The sequence below is a fragment of the Populus alba genome, chromosome 4 (genome assembly GCF_005239225.2).
Source record: "Populus alba chromosome 4, ASM523922v2, whole genome shotgun sequence".
Lineage (NCBI taxonomy): Eukaryota > Viridiplantae > Streptophyta > Magnoliopsida > Malpighiales > Salicaceae > Populus > Populus alba.
The window spans coordinates 7,155,287-7,177,694 of NC_133287.1; the positions used below are offsets into that span (position 1 = coordinate 7,155,287).

The 22,408-nt window shown below is 35.4% G+C and overlaps 4 protein-coding genes across 4 annotated transcripts; 3 read left to right on the forward strand and 1 right to left on the reverse strand.

The window, feature by feature from the left end:
• Positions 1-2,661: 2,661 nt before the first annotated feature.
• Positions 2,662-4,914, reverse strand: LOC118030280 (protein DJ-1 homolog D). Its single transcript, XM_035034338.2, has 5 exons — positions 4,666-4,914; positions 4,451-4,576; positions 3,605-4,045; positions 3,130-3,492; positions 2,662-3,026 (listed from the first exon to the last, which is right to left on the reverse strand). Exons 1-5 carry the CDS (start codon positions 4,729-4,731, stop codon positions 2,838-2,840), a joined length of 1,185 nt encoding a protein of 394 aa, XP_034890229.1. The 5' UTR covers positions 4,732-4,914; the 3' UTR covers positions 2,662-2,837.
• A 1,114-nt stretch (positions 4,915-6,028) lies between these two features.
• LOC118030313 (LEAF RUST 10 DISEASE-RESISTANCE LOCUS RECEPTOR-LIKE PROTEIN KINASE-like 2.1) lies at positions 6,029-9,249 on the forward strand. The gene is made up of 3 exons (XM_073408428.1): positions 6,029-6,935; positions 7,452-7,484; positions 7,961-9,249. The coding sequence occupies exons 1-3, from the start codon at positions 6,170-6,172 to the stop codon at positions 9,094-9,096; spliced, it is 1,935 nt and encodes a 644-aa protein (XP_073264529.1). The 5' UTR covers positions 6,029-6,169; the 3' UTR covers positions 9,097-9,249.
• A 2,168-nt stretch (positions 9,250-11,417) lies between these two features.
• Positions 11,418-16,452, forward strand: LOC118030283 (uncharacterized). Its single transcript, XM_035034342.2, has 8 exons — positions 11,418-12,572; positions 13,879-13,963; positions 14,717-14,813; positions 14,997-15,060; positions 15,145-15,201; positions 15,595-15,632; positions 15,744-15,825; positions 16,188-16,452. The coding sequence occupies exons 1-8, from the start codon at positions 11,457-11,459 to the stop codon at positions 16,284-16,286; spliced, it is 1,638 nt and encodes a 545-aa protein (XP_034890233.1). The 5' UTR covers positions 11,418-11,456; the 3' UTR covers positions 16,287-16,452.
• A 1,041-nt stretch (positions 16,453-17,493) lies between these two features.
• Positions 17,494-20,398, forward strand: LOC118030314 (putative disease resistance protein RGA1). Its single transcript, XM_035034373.1, has 3 exons — positions 17,494-19,980; positions 20,092-20,135; positions 20,242-20,398. The coding sequence occupies exons 1-3, from the start codon at positions 17,494-17,496 to the stop codon at positions 20,396-20,398; spliced, it is 2,688 nt and encodes an 895-aa protein (XP_034890264.1).
• The last annotated feature ends 2,010 nt before the right edge of the window (positions 20,399-22,408 follow it).

Genomic DNA, 22,408 nt, shown 5'->3' on the forward strand with positions numbered 1-22,408 from the left:
CTTCTTTTTAATTTCTCAACACTCTTCCTATCACTTTTTTTTTTTGGATTCGAGGAAACCCCACCCTCCGGAAAGCGCACTTTGTGGGCCCAGATAAGCGAGTAAAACCCCGGCTGTCCCAGGCTCTTACAAGAAGTGCACGCCCTGACTTGAACTCAAGACCTGCTGTGCAGATCTCAAACCCTTTGCCACCACGCTACACCCCTTGGGGACCTCTTCCTATCACTGATTTCTCTAAAAAATGACAAGAGTCTTCTTTTCTTTGTTTTCTTTTCTTGGCCGATTGTACACTCCTTTTTTTTTTACATTGCAAGCAACTTAGAAGGAGAGCTGTTTTGGGTAGGTTTTCAAATTGATCATGAAGAAATTTTTAGGCACTTATTTGTACTATTTAATTTTTTTATATGTTTATTGTACTTAATTTTTTAAAATTTTTTATTGAACTCCAAAAATTTTGAAACCTTAATCTAAGTTAAAAATATATTTATGAAGACTCTACATAAAATTTCAATTTAATCTAACTATTAGATTGAACATTATATGCTACAATGTAAAATTAAACATTGAACGTAGTGGAAAGCTACTCACCATCAACAATCAAACAGTAAGAATCTTGAATCATTACTCAAATATTTGTTATAACATATTCAAGAAATTTTTCCATTTCTCATACTATTTCCTAGCCATTACTTAAGAATTTAACATCTTCTTGTGTCAATATAATCACTTGAGACTTCTTTTTCTCCCTTGAATGTTGCAGAAGCAAAGTATATTTCTCTTCTTTATGCGTAAATATTACTATATGTGAATCCCTCTTCATATTTTCAACATTTATCAGAACATTATTCCTTGCATATTAACTGTGGTGGTAATGGGATGGCAACACCACTTACCAAGATGATGAAGAACCAAAAGGTGCTTCATGGACGATGACAGTGAGGCGGATGCTTCTACTGAAGCCAACATGTCTGCTATATCCAATGTATCAGCTAACAATGCACGTCTATATATACACAACAGCACGTGTTTCTCCCCTCGCTCTCACGTATATGGACTTTGCCTCGTGAATGGGAATTACACTGTAAAACTTCACTTTTCACAGATGACAATTCGTTGTATAGTATTGGGAACCGTATATTATTCGATGTTTATATCCAGGTAACCAAACTTTTTCTCATGATACTTGAGAAATGACGCCGGAATTGTATATCCACACTTGCTTGCTGATCATTACTTGTGATGAAGTAGCATATTTAATGTTTGTCTGCGATCAACACAAAATACAAGGCTATAAGAAACCAGAATCCAAGCCAAAAGTGGAATTGCAATAGCATGGAGAGCTTGGTTTCAGCTTCTCGGTTCTCTGCTCCATTTTACAATGGTATATTTTATGGTCTTAAGAAGTTTAATTCTTGTGGTTGTAAGAGAATGAAGAAGTTGTTCCCTCTTGTCTTGCTGCCAAGCCTTGTAAAATTAGAAGAAATTGAAGTTTGTACTTGTGAGAAAATGGAGGAGATAATAGGTGTAACAAACGCCTATATTGCATAGACATCAAATTAAAGGGGATGCAAATACCTGTTATAAAAGGCGATCATTTATGATAAATGGCGAAGACACTTTGTTTCAGAAGGTGTAAGTGGAGCTATTAAGCATTCCGAGTGAACGGGTGCAGGTGCGATGATGAAAGGTGTAGGAGCTTGCAACATGGAAATCGAGATGCAGGACTGCTCTTTCTTTTTATGTAATCAGTGGCCCTAGATTCTTTGGATTTTAGTTTCACTAATGTCATTCTTTTTAAGCATTATAATTACTCTTTTTTTTAGTGATTCTATATTAATAACAGTGTTTTTTTAGTGAATGCTGCATTAAGGAATCTAAAAGATCCAAGGAGGAAACTGGAAGATCGGGTTTGCATCAGGATCTTCTCAAATCTTCACCCCTTGAGGCACGGTTATCCAGCCACCCATCGAGGCCCCTAGCTTGACAAGGCTATCTGTGCTATGATAATTGATGTTGATAATCCATGCTGTCATTAGCGAGCCGAGTTGCTCCTCGGAAACATCACTGTCATGATAATGGCATATGTTCGATCTGATAAATGCACCAAGTGATTTTCTGTGGAGAGTAATCACCGCATTTTGCCACAAAAAAATACATGCATAGATGAAGATGTTAACATTTAAATTGGTGGGTGAAGTCTGTAAGGAAACGCCTCGAGATTTAATATTTTGGGATTTTCAATGAAAATTGACTGTAGTTTGATCTTTTATATATATATATATATATATAAGAATTGAAGTTAATCTCTTTTCTTTTTCGTTTGTAAAAAATCGACTGGATTACTGTATCCGTACCAGAGTATATGAGCAACCAAAACAGAAGCACCAGAACCTCGAATATTGGGAAATCTGGCATTTCTTCCATGTACATAAATCCATTACAAGCAATCTAATGACAAAAAGGAAAGCATCTTTCCGCAGCTCTCCTGACTACTTGGAACACCATTAAGTGATTCGATCAACAGTATAGCTGGCTTAATTAGCATGAACAGTGTTCACGTGAGCTACACTACACTATTCGGTACATGAATAGTGTAACATGCATACACTGTTCGGTACAGTGTATGCATGTTATATTGTTGAACACTATATGGGACTCATGAACAGTAAAATCCATTTTTTTATGTAACCAAACATCTAGTAGTTGTGTTCTGTTTAAAACGCAGCCGCAGATGTATAAACAAACACAAACAATAAAGCAGGGCCATCAAGGGCTTTGAATCCGGATGTTATTCGAGAGACATACATGATCAGGTAAGTATTATTGCAACAGCACAGCTAGAATGACACTCGGATGCCAAGTAAGGCCATCAGCTGAGACACAAACTGAGGGTGCCCTGGCCATGCGGCTCCGGTAACCAAGTTTTCGTCGGTGTAGCAACGATCGATTGGATCCGGTTCTAGCCATGTTGCCCCTCCCAGGAGGACGTTCAGCTTCACAGCAGGGTATGCGGTGCATTTTCTTCCCTGCAGCAACAAGATTCACATATACAAGAATAAGGATGGCAGGTGTGAAGAAAATGATTACTTGTGTGATTCTATGAAAGTGAAACAAAACATTGGACACTACCTTGAGAACTCCCGCAGCAGCTAGGATCTGCTGTCCGTGACAAATAGAGGCGACTGGCTTCTTTGATTGCATGAATTTCTTCACCAAGGCAATCACTGTCTCATCCAGTGCCAAATATTCCGGAGACCGGCCTCCAGGGATGACGAGAGCGTCGTAACTGGAGGCGTCCAACCCTTCATAGGAAGCTGTTAGAATGAAATTATGGCCTGGCTTCTCAGTGTATGTCTGGTCACCTTCAAAGTCATGGACTGCAGTCGGGCAGAAATCCCCAGCCTTCTTCTTGGGGCAAACTGCATCAACGTGGCACCCGAGAGCTTGAAGGGATTGAAGAGGAACAGTAACCTCATAATCTTCCATGAAATCCTGAAAGCAAGAAGAAGAGAATAAATACTTCTTAGTAAACAAGAAAAAACACTTGTTTCTTCGAGCTTGATGACAGGAACCAGAGACAAATAACTTTTGCATTAGAACTTACCCCACAGAGAAACAGAATCCTTTTATCTGAACCAGCTATCTCGCCTCCCAGTGCCTTCACAACAAGCTGGATGTACTCAGGATGCGCCTTATAGATAACTCCAGTAATGAGATTGCCATCAGAAACACAATCCATCATGGTTTTGGGTTCAATCCAGTGAGCACCGGCATCGATGAGAACAGGTCTCAGAGCATGGAATGCAGTGCACTTCCGGCCTTTTAATAAGCCTGCAGCTGCCAAGATCAATGGCCCATGGCAAATAGCAGCAATCAGCTTTCCTGAATCGGAAAATTGCCTCGCACAGTTTAGCACAGATTCATTTATGGCAAGATATTCTGGAGCCCTTCCTCCTGGTATAACAAGCGCATCATATTTGCTGAAATCAACTTCATCGAAAGTTGCATTGAGACTAAAGTTGTGCCCAGGCTTCTCAGTATAAGTCTACAGCAAGTAAGGTTCCAACAAACACATCAGAACTAAGGAAATGAATGGCCATATTATGGATCTACTTTATTAGTTTCAGAAAAGTCAGAAATCTTAGATTTGAAATCTTCTTTAATCCAAGAAGATTTGCCTAACACAATGAATGGCCATATTATGGATCTACTTTATTAGTTTCAGAAAAATCAGAAATCTTAGATTTGAAATCTACTTCAATCCAAGAAGATTTGCCTAACACCATGGGTTTTGTCCACTAATATCTGGAGACTGACATTCTAACATGCCCTATACAATAATTTGCACATCCATACAAGACATAGATGGAGGTGTTACAAAGAGATATGTATTGCCAAGCAAACAATAATTATATAATAACAAATTAATAAATACAAGGAAGGGGGGGACCTGATATCCATGATAGGCACCAGAGTCCTCAACTGTAGTGCGGCAATAATCACCAGCTTTCTTTCCAGGACAAACAGCATCAACTGCTATTCCATAAGCCTGCAAGGCTTGAAATGGAACCATAGCCTGCAAAAACAATAACAAAACCCCATCACTTAAAAAGAAGAAAAACAACCTCAAAATGAGAAAGATAGATGAAAACGAAAGTAACCCACCTCATAATCTTCCATGTAATCCCCACATAACAACAGAACTTTCTTCTGTGGCTTGCAATTAGCCATTGCTGATGCTAACAATGACGCTTGAGATCTAGCTCTCTGTGTATTGCTATTTGAGTGATTATAAATTTATAAGTGCAGGAGAAACGTTTTGGTCTTTAACTCTCTTTGTTAATGTTGACTCTATCTCGATGCACATTCTGACGAATAAAATAAAGAAAATGGGAGTTTTTTTATTAACGTAAACGACTCATGTTCGGTCTCATCCTATTCATATAAAATTAAAAACATCGAGAAAAAAAAAAAAAAAATATATATATATATATATATATATATTTTTTTTTTTAATTGTTGTGCGTTGTGCTTAGCTCAATTGGTTTGTGGACGTGTCTTAGTCGAAGCTTCTGTTACATGGAGATTTGACCACCAATTATGCTAGCCGCCTCTCCTCTGTCTTAACTTCACTTGCGGAGTTTTGAAAATGTTTGTTCAATTAATACATGCTATATCATTTTTATTGTGAATTTTTTTATTCAGAAATAAATTAAAATAATATATTTTTATTTTTTAAAATTGATTTTTAACACCATTATATTAAAATAATATTAAAAACATTAAAAAATAATTTCAAATAATTTTTTATTTTTTAAAACATGATTACACTGCAATAGCAAACAGGGTATTTCAAACCTCTCTTATATTTCCTTGAAAAATCTCCTCAAATATTAGTAAAATATTTTCATCCGCAACAACCTTATAATCTTTTTGGAAACCAACATTCCCTTCAATTTAATTTCTTTTTTATATTCTTATTTTATTTTAATATATTGATATTAAAAAGAATCCTTTCAAATCAATCATACATCATTAATTAATCATTGTGCTCTTTCTTTACAGCCCCATGCTCTAAGACGTTCCTTATGCATCCTTGGAGTATAAATCTAAGTTTTATATACGATTTCCCCCCTGAAAAGTAGAATCAAATACCCATTACCTCAAAATGCCCCATAAATGTCACTAAGAATATTTTTTTATTTTAAATTAATATATTTTTAGTATTTTTATATATTTTAATGTGTTATGTGAAAAATAATTTTAAAAAATAAAAAAATATTTTTAAATAATTTTTAAAAAAATAAAATTGATACCGTATTTCCCCAAAACCCCTGGTAATATTGCAAAAAAAATCTGTGGGACAGCACAAGGTAAACTTCCCAGTAAGTCAGTAACTATCATTTCAAGTGGTAAAAAGGCCAGCTGGTCAACTTGCACTGCTTATATTTACCGTACATTCAAATTTCAACAGTCTTAAGATTTCAGGTCAGATATGGCCAAGCCTCCTGTTACAAATATTTTCAGAGGCAGAGAAGCTCCATTAATCAACTCAAACTCACCCTCTCAAAACCTTCATTATACTGACCCCCTCATCACCCTCCTCCCCCATAATTTATTCACCACCGTGTCTCATCCTCTTTCTCCTCCACAAAATCAAGATTCCTAAATGAACCACAACTTCCTTTTAACATCTCCAATAATAAACCTCTTTATTGTCACTTTGTTCCTCATGGCAAAGAAAGCCTCATGTACAGACCCTCAGTTCCTGGCTTGTAATCCCGAAAGCTGTGGCGATGGCCAAAACATAAACTTCCCATTTTACATCCAAAACAAGCAAGAACCCTCCTGTGGCTACCCTGGATTCAGTCTCTCTTGCAATAACAAAGGCAAGCCAGTCCTTAAACTGTCCAATAATGAGTATATCATCCACGAAATCTACTACCAAAACCAGTCTCTTCGTGTCTCAAATGCAGCTATTTTTGGGAAAAGCACCTCCTGTATTCCTCAAATACAAAACATGTCTCTAGCTGATGACAGGTTCCGTCTACCTTCTAGCAGAGCAAGCCTCTTCTTGCTTTACAACTGCAACTCAACAATGCTATCAAATGATAGTGAACTTCTGAATTACAAGGTTGATTGTTTTGGGGAGAATGGAACTTTTTCAACTCTAGCAATGCTTGATGATGATCCTCTGTTGGGTCCTGCATCGGACAAGTGTGAGACTGGAGCTGTGGTACCTGTGGATGTGTATAGAGGAGAGAATGTTGGCAGTGAGAGGATGCCATTGTTAGAAAGAGGGTTTGTGTTGAATTGGATAGCAAGTAATTGTAGCAGCTGTGAAGAGAGTGGTGGCAAGTGTGGATTTGATAACGCCACATACCATTTCAAATGTTTCTGCCCTGATAGACCTCATTCTTGGGCTTGTAATTCCGGTGAGTCATTTTATTTTTTATTTTTTCCTGTCTTGAAATTTTGTTAATGTTATTTTATGGCATAGAGCCATTGCCCACTTGTTTGCCTTGGCTAAGAAGTTCATCGTTGTGTGTTACGCTGGGATCTTTATGTCCACACAACAATGGTAAAAAAAAAAAACACTCTCTTCCTTCCACTGTCTAGAAGAGTCCATCTTGCTAGGCTAGCAAAGTCTTCGATGAACAGTGGCATACAACGCTAGCAAACTGGCAGGAGGCACTGGGTGGTTGAGGCAAAGAGTCTTCGATGAAAAAAGAGGAGATAGCTACTTTCATGCATGTATATAAACTTGATTTTTTTAATATTTACACAATTTGATTTGTATCATTTTCTGAATGATTCTTCAGGAATAGAACTGGTTCTGTTTCAATGAATTTAGATCAGGAAATTAACTTGCAGCTGTCTGTTTTTTCTTCTGCATTGCCTCAGCTCTTATTATTCGAACATAACATTATGTTCTGTCAACTATGATGCAGGGAACGGCAACATGGGACGAAAGCTTATAATAGGTAACAGAATAATATATCATTTTTATGCTTTACATGTTCCTTCATAATCTTCACTTGAATTCGACTGTCGTATGCTTTTCTCCATGCCTGTCCATCATCAAGGCGTAAGAACAGGAGGCCAAGCTATAATGATAATTCTGTTGCCATTATGCATTTCCCTTTTCTGATTAAAAGCAGAGTTCTCTCTTTCAGTGAAATTGAACAAGGCAATCATCGTTTTCATCCCTCGCATTAGTTTCTTCCATCAAAAAACCTGACCAAGACGGGCACTATATCTCCCAACTGAAACTGTTCTCCTCCTTCTCCAATCTGTTAAGCAAGCGTAGTACAAAGTGTTTAGCAGCACATGTGCATACAAGGCATGCTTTACCAAACTTTCCTTCACTGTAAGAGGTTGAAACCTCTTCAAAAATAGTTTAAATGACTCATTCGAAGACTGCATTATTTTCCTTCCTCATCCCCTTTCTTTACTGCAGCTGCTTCAGCTGCCGGCGTTGGAGTTCTAATAATTACAATCTGCTGCGTCATCGTCAGAATGTTCTCACCCGTCAATTTCCTTTCCTGTTTGAGAAAAACCAGAGGAAGTCGAAGTATAGAGGTTTTTCTGAGGAACTATGGAACATTGGCACCAAAAAGATACAGTTATTCAGAACTTAAAAAAATGACCAAAACCTTCAAAGAGAAACTAGGCCAAGGAGGCTATGGAAGTGTTTTCAAAGGCAATTTACCTGATGGTCGTCTTGTTGCTGTTAAAGTCTTGAAGAAATCAAAGAGTAATGGAGAAGAATTTGTCAACGAAGTTTCAAGCATCAGCCAGACTTCCCACGTCAACATTGTTACTCTTCTGGGGTTCTGTTTTGAGGGTTCCAAACGAGCTCTAATCTACGAGTACATGTCTAAGGGGTCACTTGACAAGCACATATATGAAGAAAATCTCTCGAAGGCAGATCGCCAATTGGGGTGGGAAACACTATACCAAATTGCAGTTGGCATTGCTCGAGGATTAGAATACTTGCACCGAGGATGCAACACAAGGATTTTACATTTCGACATCAAGCCTCGTAATATTCTTCTAGATGAAAACTTCTGTCCTAAAATTTCTGATTTCAGCCTGGCTAAAATATGCCCCAGAAAAGAGAGTATCGTATCGATGATGGGTGCAAGAGGAACCATTGGATACATTGCCCCCGAAGTTTTTTGTCGAAATTTTGGAGGGGTCTCTCACAAATCTGATGTTTATAGCTACGGGATGCTAGTATTAGAAATGATTGGAGGGAGAAAAAACTTCTGCGTCGGAGCTGGCAATACCAGCGAGATCTATTTTCCATATTGGATACACAAGCGTCTTGAACTAGGTGAAGAACTTGGACTCCGAGGAACGGGCAACAGAGTGGAAGAGCAGATTGCAAGAAAAATGACTTTGGCAAGCTTGTGGTGCATACAAACTGATCCCTCAAATCGGCCACCCATGTCTCGAGTGGTACAAATGCTGCAAGGAAGCCTCGAGTCCTTGCCAATCCCACCGAGACCGACCCTGTCTTCCCCTCCAAGACCTCCTCGTGGATCAATTTCAGATTCCTCGAGCGCCGCTGTCATAATCCATGACCTTTAAGTTTTAAATACGCATAGCGTCTTCCTTGCACCAGGCCATGAAGCATTGTACCAAAAATATCTAGGAAAACTCCATGGCCTGAGCTAGTCAATATAGGATATTGCTCTCGAAGACTCTCTGCTGTTTGCATAATTCAGATGCAGAAAATCCGTTGTATCTACGTTTCAATTAATATATTTTTTTAATAACTTTAAATTAATATATTTTTAATATTTTCAAATCATTTTAATATGCTGATATCAAAAATAATTTTTTTAAAAAATTAAAAAACATCATTAGCATGCATTTTAACACGAAAAGCTATTTGAAAAGCAACCGCAACTATACTGCCAAACAAGCTCTAATCAACTAGCGTGTTGGCGATTTGAGTTCTAAATACAGACTTCAAACAAAATCTTCTAGCTTTAGTGCTTGTTTTGTAGTGTTGTAGGAGTTGTTTTTCAAATAACTTTTTATGTTAAAATATATATTAATGATGTTTTTTTTTTTAAAAAAATTATTTTTGATATCAGCATATTAAAGTTAAAACACTAAAAATATATTAATTTAAAATTAATAAAAAAATAAAAAAAAATTAATTTTTTTAAAAAACATTTTTAAAATGCAAAAAGTTACGGTTCCTCTAATATCAAAATGGGAGGGCTAGAAGAAGTGTGATCAGTTTCAGCACATTTTTTGCATCAGTAAGACCATCAGTTGCTTGTCGTCATTACACAGGGTCGAAGATGATTTTGAAACACAAATTTAGTTTAAATTGTTCTTGCAGGCTTAGTTTTTTTTTTAATACATCATATTAATATTGTCGATGTGTTCTTAAAATCATCTGAGAAGAAACTTAAGTCTTGATTGACATGCAAGCTAGCACGAGGGTACTTTTACCATAAAAAAGAATAATCAAAATTTATATACTATATTACTAAAATTAATAAAGACATAAAAAAATTAATTCCTTAATTCCAATTGAGCTCCCAGACGTCTCCAAATACTCAAAATGCTACACACCTCTCTCATCTTTTCCCTAATATAGGAATCGTTTATTTTTGCAATTGCGCCTGACTTATAGACTATTTGTTTTTTAAGTTGCGCCGATAATAGGGGTGTTTAAAAGTATATTAATAGTTATTTTTTAAAAGTATTTTTATTTAAAAATATATTAAAATAATATATATTTTTTTTTAAAATTATTTTTATTATCAGCATATCAAATCATCTAAAAATAAAAAAATTATTTTTTAAAAAAATTATTTTTATTTTTTATTTTTAAAACATAAAAACAAACAATTTTTTCTCTAATTTGATCACATATGTATCATAAGATTATTCCCAACTGATACTAATTAATACAAATAAATCCTTTTGTTTTCCTATTAATAATTTTGATACAATTTTTTCATGTCGAACTAAATAACACGTTGTTGGTTTATACTTTTAAGAATGATTTCTTTTTGTTTTCTCCTTCTAAATTTTTAGGGTATATTTGAAAATGTAGTAACGATTACGGTTTAAAGTATTTTTTATTTAGAAATATATTAAAATAATGTTATTTTATTTTTTAAAAATTATTTTTAATATTAATACATCAAAACGATCTGAAAATATATAAAAAATTAATTTTAAGCAAAAGTAAATTTCAAATTTTGATGGAATGCGATTTAAACTATGTTTCCAAATAGGGCTTAATAAATTTCAAATATTAGCCCGTTTGTTTTTGCGTTTCAAAAGCGTTTTTGAAAAAAATTAAAATTTTTTTATTAACTTTAAATTAATATGTTTTTAGTGTTTTCAAATCATTTTGATATGCTGATATCAAAAATAATTTTTTAAAAATAAAAAATATCATTAGCATGCATTTTGACACGAAAAATTATTTGAAAAATAACTGCAACTACATTGCCAAACACGCATGTGTGCATGTCCTGATGAGTAATGCTTGCATTTTAATGATATTTTTTTTATTTGAGGAAAAAAACTTATTTTTAATTGATGAACGAATTAATTTAAATATATTATTAGTTTTTGTTTTTTTTATTTAATATGTTTTCTATATTAAGAATTTTAGTGGAATATGTGAGAGTTCTATGATATTTTGGAAGAAAAAAAAGGGGGGGGGGGACAAGAAAATTTGGAGGATAAAAATAAAAATAGAAATATCTATGAGCCTTTATGTTAGCAAACGAGGGATTAAATTGAAACTTTCGCGGCTTTCATTCGAGTTCAATATTGAGAATTGTTTATCTGTAAGGTTTAAATATACTATAATATAAATATAGGGACTAAATCAAACTTTACCAGCACACTACAAATAAAGAAGACAGTCATCACAGTACATTCTTCTCTCCAGCTGCGAAAGCTAAACGACCATGGAAACCGCCACCGCGCGCAGCCACAACCCTAAACGGAAACGCGACGCCACCTCTCCTCCTCCACCATATTCCAACGGCGAAACCACCACCGAAGAAATCGACCTCTCTCTCCTCGACGCAATAGAAAAATCCCAATCCTTGTCAAAGTCCCAACCCATAGAAACCCTAGATCCCAAAACCCTTAAAAAACTAATCCTCTCCTTCGAACGCAAATACAAAGAAAACATCGAGTCCCGCCTCAAATACCCTGACCAGCCGGAAAAATTCGCCGATTCCGAAATTGACCTCCATAACGAGCTCCACAAACTCAAAATACTCTCCTCTGCACCGGAACTTTACCCCGATTTAATAAACCTAAACACCATTCCTTCCGTTTTATCCCTATTATCACATGAAAATACCGATATTGCCATCGATGTTATTCAGTTATTACAAGACCTAACCGACGAGGATGTAGTAGAAATGAGCAACGAGAACGAAGAGGAGTCGATGAAGGCTCTGGTTAACACGCTTATCGAGAACAATGTGTTGGAATTGTTAGTGCATAATTTGCAGAGGTTGTCGGATTCCGATGATCAAGACGAAATGGCGGCGGTTTATAACACATTGGCGACGGTGGAGAACATGATTGAGGTGGAGCCGAAGGTGGCGGAGATGATTTGTGAGAAAACGAGGGTTTTGAAGTGGTTGTTGGGGAAGTTGAAGGTGAGGGAGTTTGATAGTAATAAGCAGTATGCGGCGGAGATTTTGTCGATTTTGTTGCAGAATAGTGAGGCAAATCAGAAGAAATTGGGGCAAATGAACGGGGTTGATGTGGTTTTGCAGGCGGTTGCGATGTATAAGAGTAAGGACCCGAAGAGTGGGGACGAGGAGGAAATGGTGGAGAATTTGTTTGATTGTCTGTGTTGTTTGTTAATGCCTTTGGAGAACAAGGAGAGGTTTGTGAAGGCAGAGGGAGTGGAGTTGATGATTATTATTATCAAACAGAAGAAATTGGCTTATGGGTCTGCGATTAGAGCGCTTGATTTTGCTATGACTAATTATCCGCCGGCATGTGAGAGGTTTGTTGATGTTTTGGGGCTGAAAACTGCTTTTGCTGCCTTCATGGGTAAGGCAAGTTATTTCCTTCTTTTCCCTGATCTCGTGTTTCCTGCTGGTTTAGTTACATTCATTGGTTAGCTGTACTTTTTATGCTAATGTTAATGCTTGAATATGGATATTGAATTTAGTTAATGAAGGATATGAGATTTATATGACACAATGTAACTAAGGTGGTGTAAATTTCGTAGAGTTGGAACAATTTGTGTGATAATTTCGGTCCCTTTTGTTTGATGAAAAGATATTAAAAAGTTTGGAACTCTAGCTAAAATTTGGGATTCTGCAACACTTTATTGTTGGAGTCTTGTTAAATTTTTTTTTTTTTTTTTTGTGTGGTTGGTTGTGTTACTGTTGAAGTAGATTATAGATATGAAAGCACTTGTCTGCGGTGTTTCATGATTGAAGTTTTTCTGTTGTGTTTCAGTTTCTGTTGCTTTCTGAGCTTCAAAGATCAAACCTTGGCAGTTGATAAAAATATACATGAAGATTATTTATCTCTTCAAGAAATCATCCCTGCATAGATACCCTGCTTCCTTCTCCCCAGACATGTGTGCATGCATGGTGTTGTCTATTATTGTGATAGACAAACATAGGATTTCCTTCCGTCACTGGTTATTCTCAGTTTCTATAGTTTCACCTTCATTTTCATCAACCATGTAGGGATAAGAATGGAGCGTGGGTGTTTATGTCATGTGTCACAGTAGTTGGGAGACCTGTAACATTATTTTCCCACATTTTCTTTATTGTTTTAAGATGTGCGGAAAATGTTGTTTGAGATTTGTGGTTAATCAAGGGGGGTCTCTAGTTTATTGGAGGCATTCTTGGGAGGTTCTGGAGCATGAAACATTATAAGATGTTGCAGTTGCACAGGGTACTGTGTTCAAGAACTTTTAATGATCCCTTTCAGGACAATCACTAGCTAGTTGTCTCAGCTTCTAGTACTTTAAAGGAGACCTGTCAATCAATATTCAATGGGGCAAAAAATGCCCTAAACTTGGCTGTCTTAGTCTCTTTGTGGATTTCAGCTTCTTGGAACTGTCATTAGCCACAATTGGATGGGCTAGAATGCACAAGTTTTCTGATTTTCGTTCTTTTTAATCCCTCTACTTTGTGGAAGATGTCTTGGTTCTCCTTATGTATTTGTGCTCTTCTTCTCTTCATATAAACCTTCATCTTTTGTTGACATAAAGTATAAGCACATCTTTCATTGCATAATGGAACAGAGGTGCAGTGAAATTGTGATTTGATTGTGCCATTAATTTGTCTCCGTAGAAGGTAATTGGACTAACATGTTTTTTTTTTGTTACCTTCAATTCTTCAGATTCCCATGAGCAAGAAGAATAAGAAAGAACGATATCAAGAGGAGTTAGAAGAGCGTGTTATTTCCCTAATTGCATCATTATTTGGTAAGTAGTGAAACTGTTTTAAACATTCTGTTCATGGTTGCTAGTAGCCAATACTTAAAGCTTCAAGTACCATTTGGTAACCTATAACAGTAATTGGAGTGGATGCAAATGATGCCCCTTTGCGCTTCCTGGTGTTTGGTTAGCAAACTTAAAATAAAAAAGAACTGGGAATTGAGATTTTGGCATTTTTCTTAGTTGATTGATTCAATACAACATTATAATCTTATAATATACATGATTCTATCTATTAATCTGTTGGCTTTCATACATGGTCACGAAGGAGTTGTGGCGTTGTCACCTGATGCAAAGTAAATTAATGTCCAAAAAGAGTTCTAAAAGTTCACTTATTGGAGGATTGAGTTTCACTTGGCAAAAGCATAACCGGGCTGAAACCAGTGAATCGAATGGATATTCAGATATCTGTCTACCATCAAATCTGTTATCCCATGGTGTGGTGGGCCAATTATATGATGGTGGTAGAGATTGGTAGACCCAAATTGGAGTCATATATGGTGCTCTTCTATTTGTAATATATGTATGCAAACCTTGTTTTCATCATACTGGATTTTATAGCTGTAATATTAAAAGAATTACCTGAAGATCGTACTGGAGTTAAATTGTACACAACTAAATTCACATGAAAAAAATGAATTATACAAAGAATTTTCAGTTGCTGGATATTATGGTATTCCCCCCCCCCCAAAGAAAACCACAGATGTAATCTATCTTTACTGGTGTTTCTTTCTTTTCCAGGTGGAATTTTGAGAGGTTCAAGAAGGGAGAGACTGCTAAGTAAATTTGTGGAAAATGAGTGTGAGAAGATAGACCGCCTTATGGAACTCTATATAAGGTAATAACCCGCTCAGTTTTTTTGAATTTCTACCTATGGATTTTGAACAGTTGCCCTATTCCTCCACCCGTGTTCCTTTCTACCCTCTTGCTGCTGCAGAGAAGGCAGGGGTTTTGCTGTAAATTCTGTTTCTAATGTCTATATTCAGACTTTAACACCTGATTAATGATGATCTTTACTCAGATATTCAGATAGAGTAAAAGAAGAGACTAAACGAATGGATGAGCTTGAATTGGATGATCTGGAGGTACATCACATTTGCTTGTTTTGTTGTCTTGTCCATATTTGACATTGAAACCACTTCTTTTACAATGGCTTGTGTGTTATACAGATGGATGGCGATGAAAGATATAATCGAAAACTAGAATCTGGACTGTACACCCTTCAGGTTAGTTTCTATTCTAGTTGCTTTTGGTCAGAATTGTCTATGGAATTGTTTACTTTGTTAATGGACTTGCACAAGTTGTGGGATATATCATGTAGTTGGTGGTAGGAAGTTATCATTGATTCATGGCTGTAATTTAGATCTTGCTACTGTAATTCAATCAATATGTAATTTTTAGTTTGAGGTCTTTTTAATTAGCATTGCTATGGAAAGTTTATATCAAGCACAGATATTGGTCATTTAAAGTAATCTGGAAAAGTTTCTGATAAAAAGTTATCTGGAAAAGTTTCTGATTGAAAAAACCATTTATCTGAGTTTCAACATGTTTCTGTCTCTGATTTTCAATAGTTTCGTGCTTTTAATATCTCAGCTCTGTTTTTTTGTTTTAACCTGCAGTCGATAGCCATTATTCTGGGCCATCTTTGGTGCTCCGAGTAAGTTTTCCATCAACCATAATTTTATCAGCTCATTAGAGGAGCTTTATTTGTAGGTTATATCTTATCTTAACTTTGAATTGTTAAGATGATTTGTGGGTTTTTCTTCAGGCACCCTCGAATGAGAGCAAGGATTGAACTATTATTGAAGCAGCAAAAGCTTACTAAGAGCGATGTTAAGGATATACTTCTGGTACGTGCTTTGTAGATACATCTAGATTCTGTCTAGTGACCTGTGTTAAAGGTGATGTCCATTCTTTTAAAACATATTCAGTTCTTATCTGTGAAGTGAACTTTTGGCACTGTCTGAAAGGAAATTAACAGTTCAGACTATTAAGAACATATTTTCACATTATAAAAGGGTATGGGTGTAGAATCCATATATGGAATGCCAAAATAGTCATAAATAATCACATTGTATATAAAAGAATGAAATATGTAGGAATGATAGCCTTGAATTACAAATTGTAATTTTCCATCATTGCACTGCATAAAAACTTCATTGAACTAGCCAGTACCTTTTGTGTGATGCTTCGTTTTATGAATCATATATAGGAATATCATGATAACATTGGTGACCTCGATGGACCTGAAGAGAAGGAGCGAGTGCAAGCAAGAGTTCTGAAATTTATATCAGCCTTCGAACTTTCATAGAGGCCTAGTTTTGTTGATAGGATCGAAGGTTACTGTTGTAAAATGGTCCAGCCCTCACACTTTCTTAAGAGGCTTAAGATGTTTTGATAGGGTTGAAGCATACTCTTGTAAAATTTCATTAAGCCGTTTATCAAATGGAGCCCCCATGAAATGGGAAAGTTTAGAAGTGATTATGTGCATTATTATTGTTCAGATGCATCTCTGTAAACTTCTGCATGCTTGTGGTGGCGCATTCCTATGTGGTTATGAGGTTTCCATGCCTTTCTCTGACTTAAAACAGAAATCTCTTCTCTTCTCTTTTTTTTTTCCTTTTCTTTTCAACTCTCCCCTGAACGTAATTTGCCATGGTATGCGAGTGGTATGGATCCCCTTTATATGGTAATAACATACTAGGAAAATGAGCTCTCTCCTTGAAGGATAAATGGAATCCTAAAGCATCTGTACTATTGTATCCGAGAGTTTCAAATGTCATAAAAATAGATTCTTGATGCTAAATCCAAAATTGTAAAAAAGCTGGAAGCAATAAATCTCAAGAAATGATATGCTTTACTTTATGACTGCAACTTCAGCTTGAGGCAACTTGCATACGCTGCCAAGGAATCTGCTAGCTTCCTTTCTCTGTAAAATCATAGTAAGGTAATGAGAAAAGAGAAGTACATGATGTTAATTAAGTGTGTCCCGTTGGTATTTTTTTAACCTAAAATTAATTAACATTATATCATCACTATCAAAATTGACAATTCAAGAAAAGTACCATAGGATAGATTCTCAACATTTTTATTTGTTTTGTTTGCAGAACAATTAGCCTGGGATTTTATGGATTAGATTGAGAATAGAAACGGTTTAAGCTTTTCAAATGAGTAGCCTGACATAAAATAATTATAAATTTTGATCTGAATGCTAAATAAAACTTAAATTACTACCAAAGGAAAGAATATTCGTAGGTTTAGACTTGTTACTCGAATTCGTAACTTTCTCCGCGTCGCAAAGTAAGATAAATTGATTACTACCAAAGGAAAGAATATTCATAGGGCAATATCAGCAAAATAATGAAAATACAAGCATTTGTGTTGCCTTCACATGAAAGTTAAATAATTTAAGCGATCTTTTAGCTAGAGATGAAGAGGCATGCCTCTTTGAAAATAACCTCACTCTCTTCCCGATCATTCTTCCTATCAATCACTTCTCCTTTCCACCCAAAAAGAAAATGGAAGAATTTGCAACCGACATTGCGAAATCCCTTTTAGGGAAGTTGGGCTCTTCTGCAATTAAAGAACTTTGTCTGGCATGGGGACTCGAAGCTGAACTTGCACCTCTTGAAGAGAAATTGTTAGCCATCAATGCAGTTTTGATGGATGCCGAGAAGAAACAGTCTCAGAATGAGAAGATTCGGTTCTGGCTTCAGAAGCTCCGAGGATTCATGTATGATGCAGAGGACGCACTGGATGGATTTGAGTGTGAAGATTTGAGAAGGCAAGTGGTGAAAACTACAGGGAGCTGTAGCAGAAAGCTACGCCGCTTCTTTTCAAGTTCTAACAAGCTTGCATTCCGTTTTAAAATGGGTCATAAAATAAAGGACCTCAACGAAAGGCTAGCCGAGATTGAATCTCTGAAGTCTCTGCTTGGCCTCACCGAGCAGACTGGTGATCATAGCTCTGTCTTGCCTGAGGAGATATCAGAGATGAAACAATCCTTTGAGAGCTTTTCCGGTCTTATTGGAAGAGACGAAGACAAGGAATGCATCATCAACGTCTTAGGAGAACCTTTCAAGGTTTATGACGATCATCCCTTTGTCATTCCAATAGTTGGAATGGGTGGTTTGGGGAAGACTGCTCTTGCCAAATCGGTGTATGATGATGGAAGCGTGGATGCCATTTTTGAGCTGAAGATGCAGGCATGTGTTTCAGATGGATTTGCTGTCAAACAAGTGATGCAAAAGATGATCAAATCTGCAACTGGGGAAAGATGTAACGACTTGGAAGAGGTTGAACTAAAAGCAAAACTAGAAGCGATTTTGCATGGTAGGAAATACTTGCTTATTTTAGATGATGTTTGGAACGAAGACTCCCAGAAGTGGCTCTTGCTGAAGCCTATATTATCAAAAGGTGCACTTGGAAGTAAGATCATAGTGACCACCAGAAGTAAACGTGTTGCACAGATTATGGGTTCTGCTGGCGCGCACGAGTTAAGTCTTCTTGATCAAAAGGATTGCCTGTCTTTGTTTTACAAGTGTGCATTTAAGGAAAGGCAGAAGGAGCAACATCCAAATTTGGTAGAAATTGGGAAAGAAATAGTGGGAAAATGCAAGCAAATTCCTCTGGCAGTAATCAACTTGGGAACTCAACTTTATGGTATAACTGATGAAAGGGAGTGGACACTGGTAAGAGATAGTGAGACCTGGGAAGAGAAGGAGGATGGTATTTTACCTGCTTTGAAAATAAGCTATCAACGACTCTCAAATCACTTGAAAAGATGCTTGCTTTATTGCTCGATCTTTCCAAAAGATTATTACTTCACGGATGCCATATTGGTGCAGTTTTGGATGGCACAAGGACTGGTTCATCAATCATCACATCCAAGTGAAAACTTGGAAGATGTTGGGATTCGCTATGTGCGTGAGTTGATCTCAAAATGTTTCTTCCAAGATGTTGACGATTTGTTTTTTGTACTTAGCTTTAAAATGCATGATTTAGTGCATGATCTTGCATCATCATTGGCTCAAAATGAATGTTCAATCCTACGCTCAAATAACCACCAAGTTTTCAAAACTGCCAGACATTTATCAGTTGTTGACTCTAACTCTTTTTTCCAAGCTCTTCCTAAGTTCCCAAATGAGATAGAGCGTGTGAGAACGCTTGTTTTTGTAACCAGTCTAGAGGAACCTAGTTGCAGAACGGACTTCGAGAAATGTTTGTCAGGATTTAAGCATTTGCGGTCTCTGGAACTAATGGATGCCTGTGAATTTCTGCCGGATAGGATTGGCTCCCTGAAAGAGTTGAGATATCTGAATTTGCTTGATAATTCAAAGCTGAAAAGATTCCCAAAATCTATTTTCAAGTTACAAAATTTGCAGGCTCTGATTCTAGGTGATGGATTGGAAGAGCTGCCAACGGATGTGAGGTACTTGATCAGCCTTAGATTGTTATTTCTAACCACCAAGCAGAAGCGGTTGCTAGAAGGTGGAGTTGGGCGCTTGGGGAGTCTTCAAATTTTATCGATTTTTGACTGTGAAAATCTTGAATATTTGTGTGAAGATATGCAAGGTCTTAAAAGTCTTCGGAAATTATGCATTGTAGAGTGTAAAAACTTGATCTCTTTGCCACGAAGTATGAAATACCTAACTACACTTGAGTATTTGAGTATTCTGTTATGTGAAAAGCTTGATCTGATGACAATAGAGGAAGAGCAAGAGGAGGGATTTAAGCCACTTAACCTTCAGACTCTATATTTTATAACGTTACCAGCAACGCGAGCAGTACCAAAACAGTTTCTTCAAGGATCTGCAGGCTCCTTACAAACATTTGCAATCGGAGACTGTCCAAACATCATAGAATTGCCAGAGTGCACCGGCAATCTGAAGAAACTTCAAAAGCTTGAGATCTGGATGTGTCCAAGTCTGAGCGAAAGGTGCCAAAGGGAAACAGGAGAAGATTGGCCCAAGATTGCTCATGTCCCTCAGATTGAAGTTGACCATGTAAACATTTAAGAAACATCTTAATAGGTTTCTCTTTCGCTACACGTTGTGTCATTTTTCTCCCCGTGTGTTGTTCAATAAGTATGCGATGCTTGTGTTTTGGAGCTGTAGATTCAATGGAAAACCAGCTTTACCAGAGCAAGAAGAGCGAGCTGGTATGATATTGCATTCTGATTAAAAGTTAACTGATTCATCCAGTAAGATACTAAGATTTCTTTGAACTTGCCATCAGTGTTAAATTCTTTATTTGTATAATCTCAGTGTCTTGTTGGCTCAGATCTTCTACAATAGTGAGCTCCTTGCGGTCATTGGCTTGAAGCTGGATGTTTCTGTCTTGTTTAGATCCTCGAGCTTTGATTTTCTTAGCTGCCTGTTTGTGGCTGGTTATCTGATTACTTTCTTGCAGCTATTGTGCTAATTGTTATACACAGTTTGGAGTATGATTTACACTGTTCATTGAATTGTTATATATAACAGTGATTTTTTTTTTTTCTAATTTTATCCATTTAGGTTTATATTGAATTTCTGACCCTTCAATGAATAATAATATAAAAAAGTTAAACATAATTAGTTCATATCTTTGAGCAAAATCAATTATTCAGACCTTAATCCAATCACATATGTATTGGTCATTATAAATTCATGAATTTTATGGAAAAAAGATGTAAACATAAATTTTATCATCGATTCAAGAAAAATAACTAATTAATGTTCTACTTTGATTATTATTGTTACTTATATTCAAAACTAATAACTTTGGTCATGAGATTAAAATAACTATATAGGAGATTAGAAAAAAAAATCTTGAACAAAAATCTTAACCATCAAAAAATTAAAAAGAAAATAAATAGTAATCAAAACAATGAGGATCAAATCTAAGTATAAAAACTAATAGGGCATGCAAGTTGCTTCAGTTTGTTTTTTTACATGAAAAAATTCAAGCTATTAATTGAAAAGCCTATACAAGCAAGATCAAGATATTTCATAACATAAAATAAAACATGCATGTGATTGTGTTCATTGAATAAAACATGCATGAGATTAAAATAACTATATAGGAGATTAAAAAAAAATCTTGAACAAAAATCTTAACCATCAAAAAATTAAAAAGAAAATAAATAGTAATCAAAATAATGAGGATCAAATCTAAATATAAAAACTAATAGGGCATACAAGTTGCTTCAGTTTGTTTTTTTACATGAAAAAATTCAAGCTATTAATTGAAAAGCCTATACAAGCAAGATCAAGATATTTCATAACATAAAATAAAACATACATGTGATTGTGTTCATTGAATCTATTTATTTAAATAAATAAAAGATAAATCTACATCCTCAAAAACTCATAACTTAAATGATGAACACAAATAAAACTAACTAAATAAATCAATGTCATAAAAAATATTAAGCAAGGTCAAACATATTAACAATATAATTTAAAAACAAATATTTTTATTTTCAAAAATAAAATTTATTTGTTTAAAAACAAATTATAGATGAATTAGAATAATACCTCAAAAATTGAAATAGAAACAAAACAACTAAAAAAAACTTATATTAAAAAAAAAACATGCAAAAATCATGACTTGAATCATAAGACCGGGATAAACCCATATAAAAAATAAGGGTGTGAAAAAAATATTAATTAGAGGGATAGAAATTTTCAATTAGAGGGTTTAATTGAATTGAAAAATAGCTTTAAAAAAATAAAAAAATAAGGGTCAAACTGAATAAAATATAACAATAGAAAATTGAAAGAAAAAAAAAAAACTTCAACAAAAATTCCAAGGATAAAATTGGAAATTTTAAAAATTAAGAACCGAAATGAAAAATCAAATATATGAGAAATTGTAATTGAATGACTAAATTGAAAAGAATAAAAACTTTTATAAATGAAAAAGGAACGAAATAAGAAATTAATAGATTGAGGACTGAAATTGAAAAATAAAAAATAAAGAGGATAGTGGTGTACATTACATGTTAAGAGAGAGAAAAGAAGGGAAATAAATCAAATGACCATGAGCGACAATCCAATCACTTTAAGCTATCACACACTACTCCAAATAGAAGAGGACACAACAACGCATATAAGAAGATGATGAAAGGTTAGTTATATCTACCGAGTAATATCATACTCGCTGTCTGTAAAGCATGGACATCACCCACACCCCAGTAGTTTTAAGCATTAAAAAACTCAAAAAAAATGTAAAAATACCAAAATTCTCCCAACGACCTCAATAATTACATAAAATACTCATATGAAAGTACAAAAATACCCCTAAATGCTAATCTTATATTTTGTCTATTCCAGGGTTAAATATGTAATTGCATTATATATTAAAATTTGAAAACCCAAAACACCTTTATTTAATAGCACAATAACTTTTTTGACTTTGGAATAAATAGGTATTTTTATTGTTAAGAAACTT

Coding starts and splice junctions, on each gene's coding strand:
- LOC118030314 (XM_035034373.1), top strand. CDS start 17,494: ATGGAAGAATTTGCAACCGACATTGCGAAATCCCTTTTAGGGAAGTTG. Junction 19,981..20,091: donor CTCAGATTGAAGTTGACCAT/GTAAACATTTAA, acceptor TTGGAGCTGTAG/ATTCAATGGAAAACCAGCTT. Junction 20,136..20,241: donor AGAGCAAGAAGAGCGAGCTG/GTATGATATTGC, acceptor GTATAATCTCAG/TGTCTTGTTGGCTCAGATCT.
- LOC118030313 (XM_073408428.1), top strand. CDS start 6,170: ATGAACCACAACTTCCTTTTAACATCTCCAATAATAAACCTCTTTATT. Junction 6,936..7,451: donor TTCTTGGGCTTGTAATTCCG/GTGAGTCATTTT, acceptor ACTATGATGCAG/GGAACGGCAACATGGGACGA. Junction 7,485..7,960: donor GGGACGAAAGCTTATAATAG/GTAACAGAATAA, acceptor TCTTTACTGCAG/CTGCTTCAGCTGCCGGCGTT.
- LOC118030280 (XM_035034338.2), bottom strand. CDS start 4,731: ATGGCTAATTGCAAGCCACAGAAGAAAGTTCTGTTGTTATGTGGGGAT. Junction 4,046..4,450: donor GTGCCTATCATGGATATCAG/GTCCCCCCCTTC, acceptor TACTTGCTGTAG/ACTTATACTGAGAAGCCTGG. Junction 3,493..3,604: donor GGATTCTGTTTCTCTGTGGG/GTAAGTTCTAAT, acceptor TCTTGCTTTCAG/GATTTCATGGAAGATTATGA.
- LOC118030283 (XM_035034342.2), top strand. CDS start 11,457: ATGGAAACCGCCACCGCGCGCAGCCACAACCCTAAACGGAAACGCGAC. Junction 13,964..14,716: donor CCTAATTGCATCATTATTTG/GTAAGTAGTGAA, acceptor TTTCTTTTCCAG/GTGGAATTTTGAGAGGTTCA. Junction 15,061..15,144: donor TTGAATTGGATGATCTGGAG/GTACATCACATT, acceptor TGTGTTATACAG/ATGGATGGCGATGAAAGATA.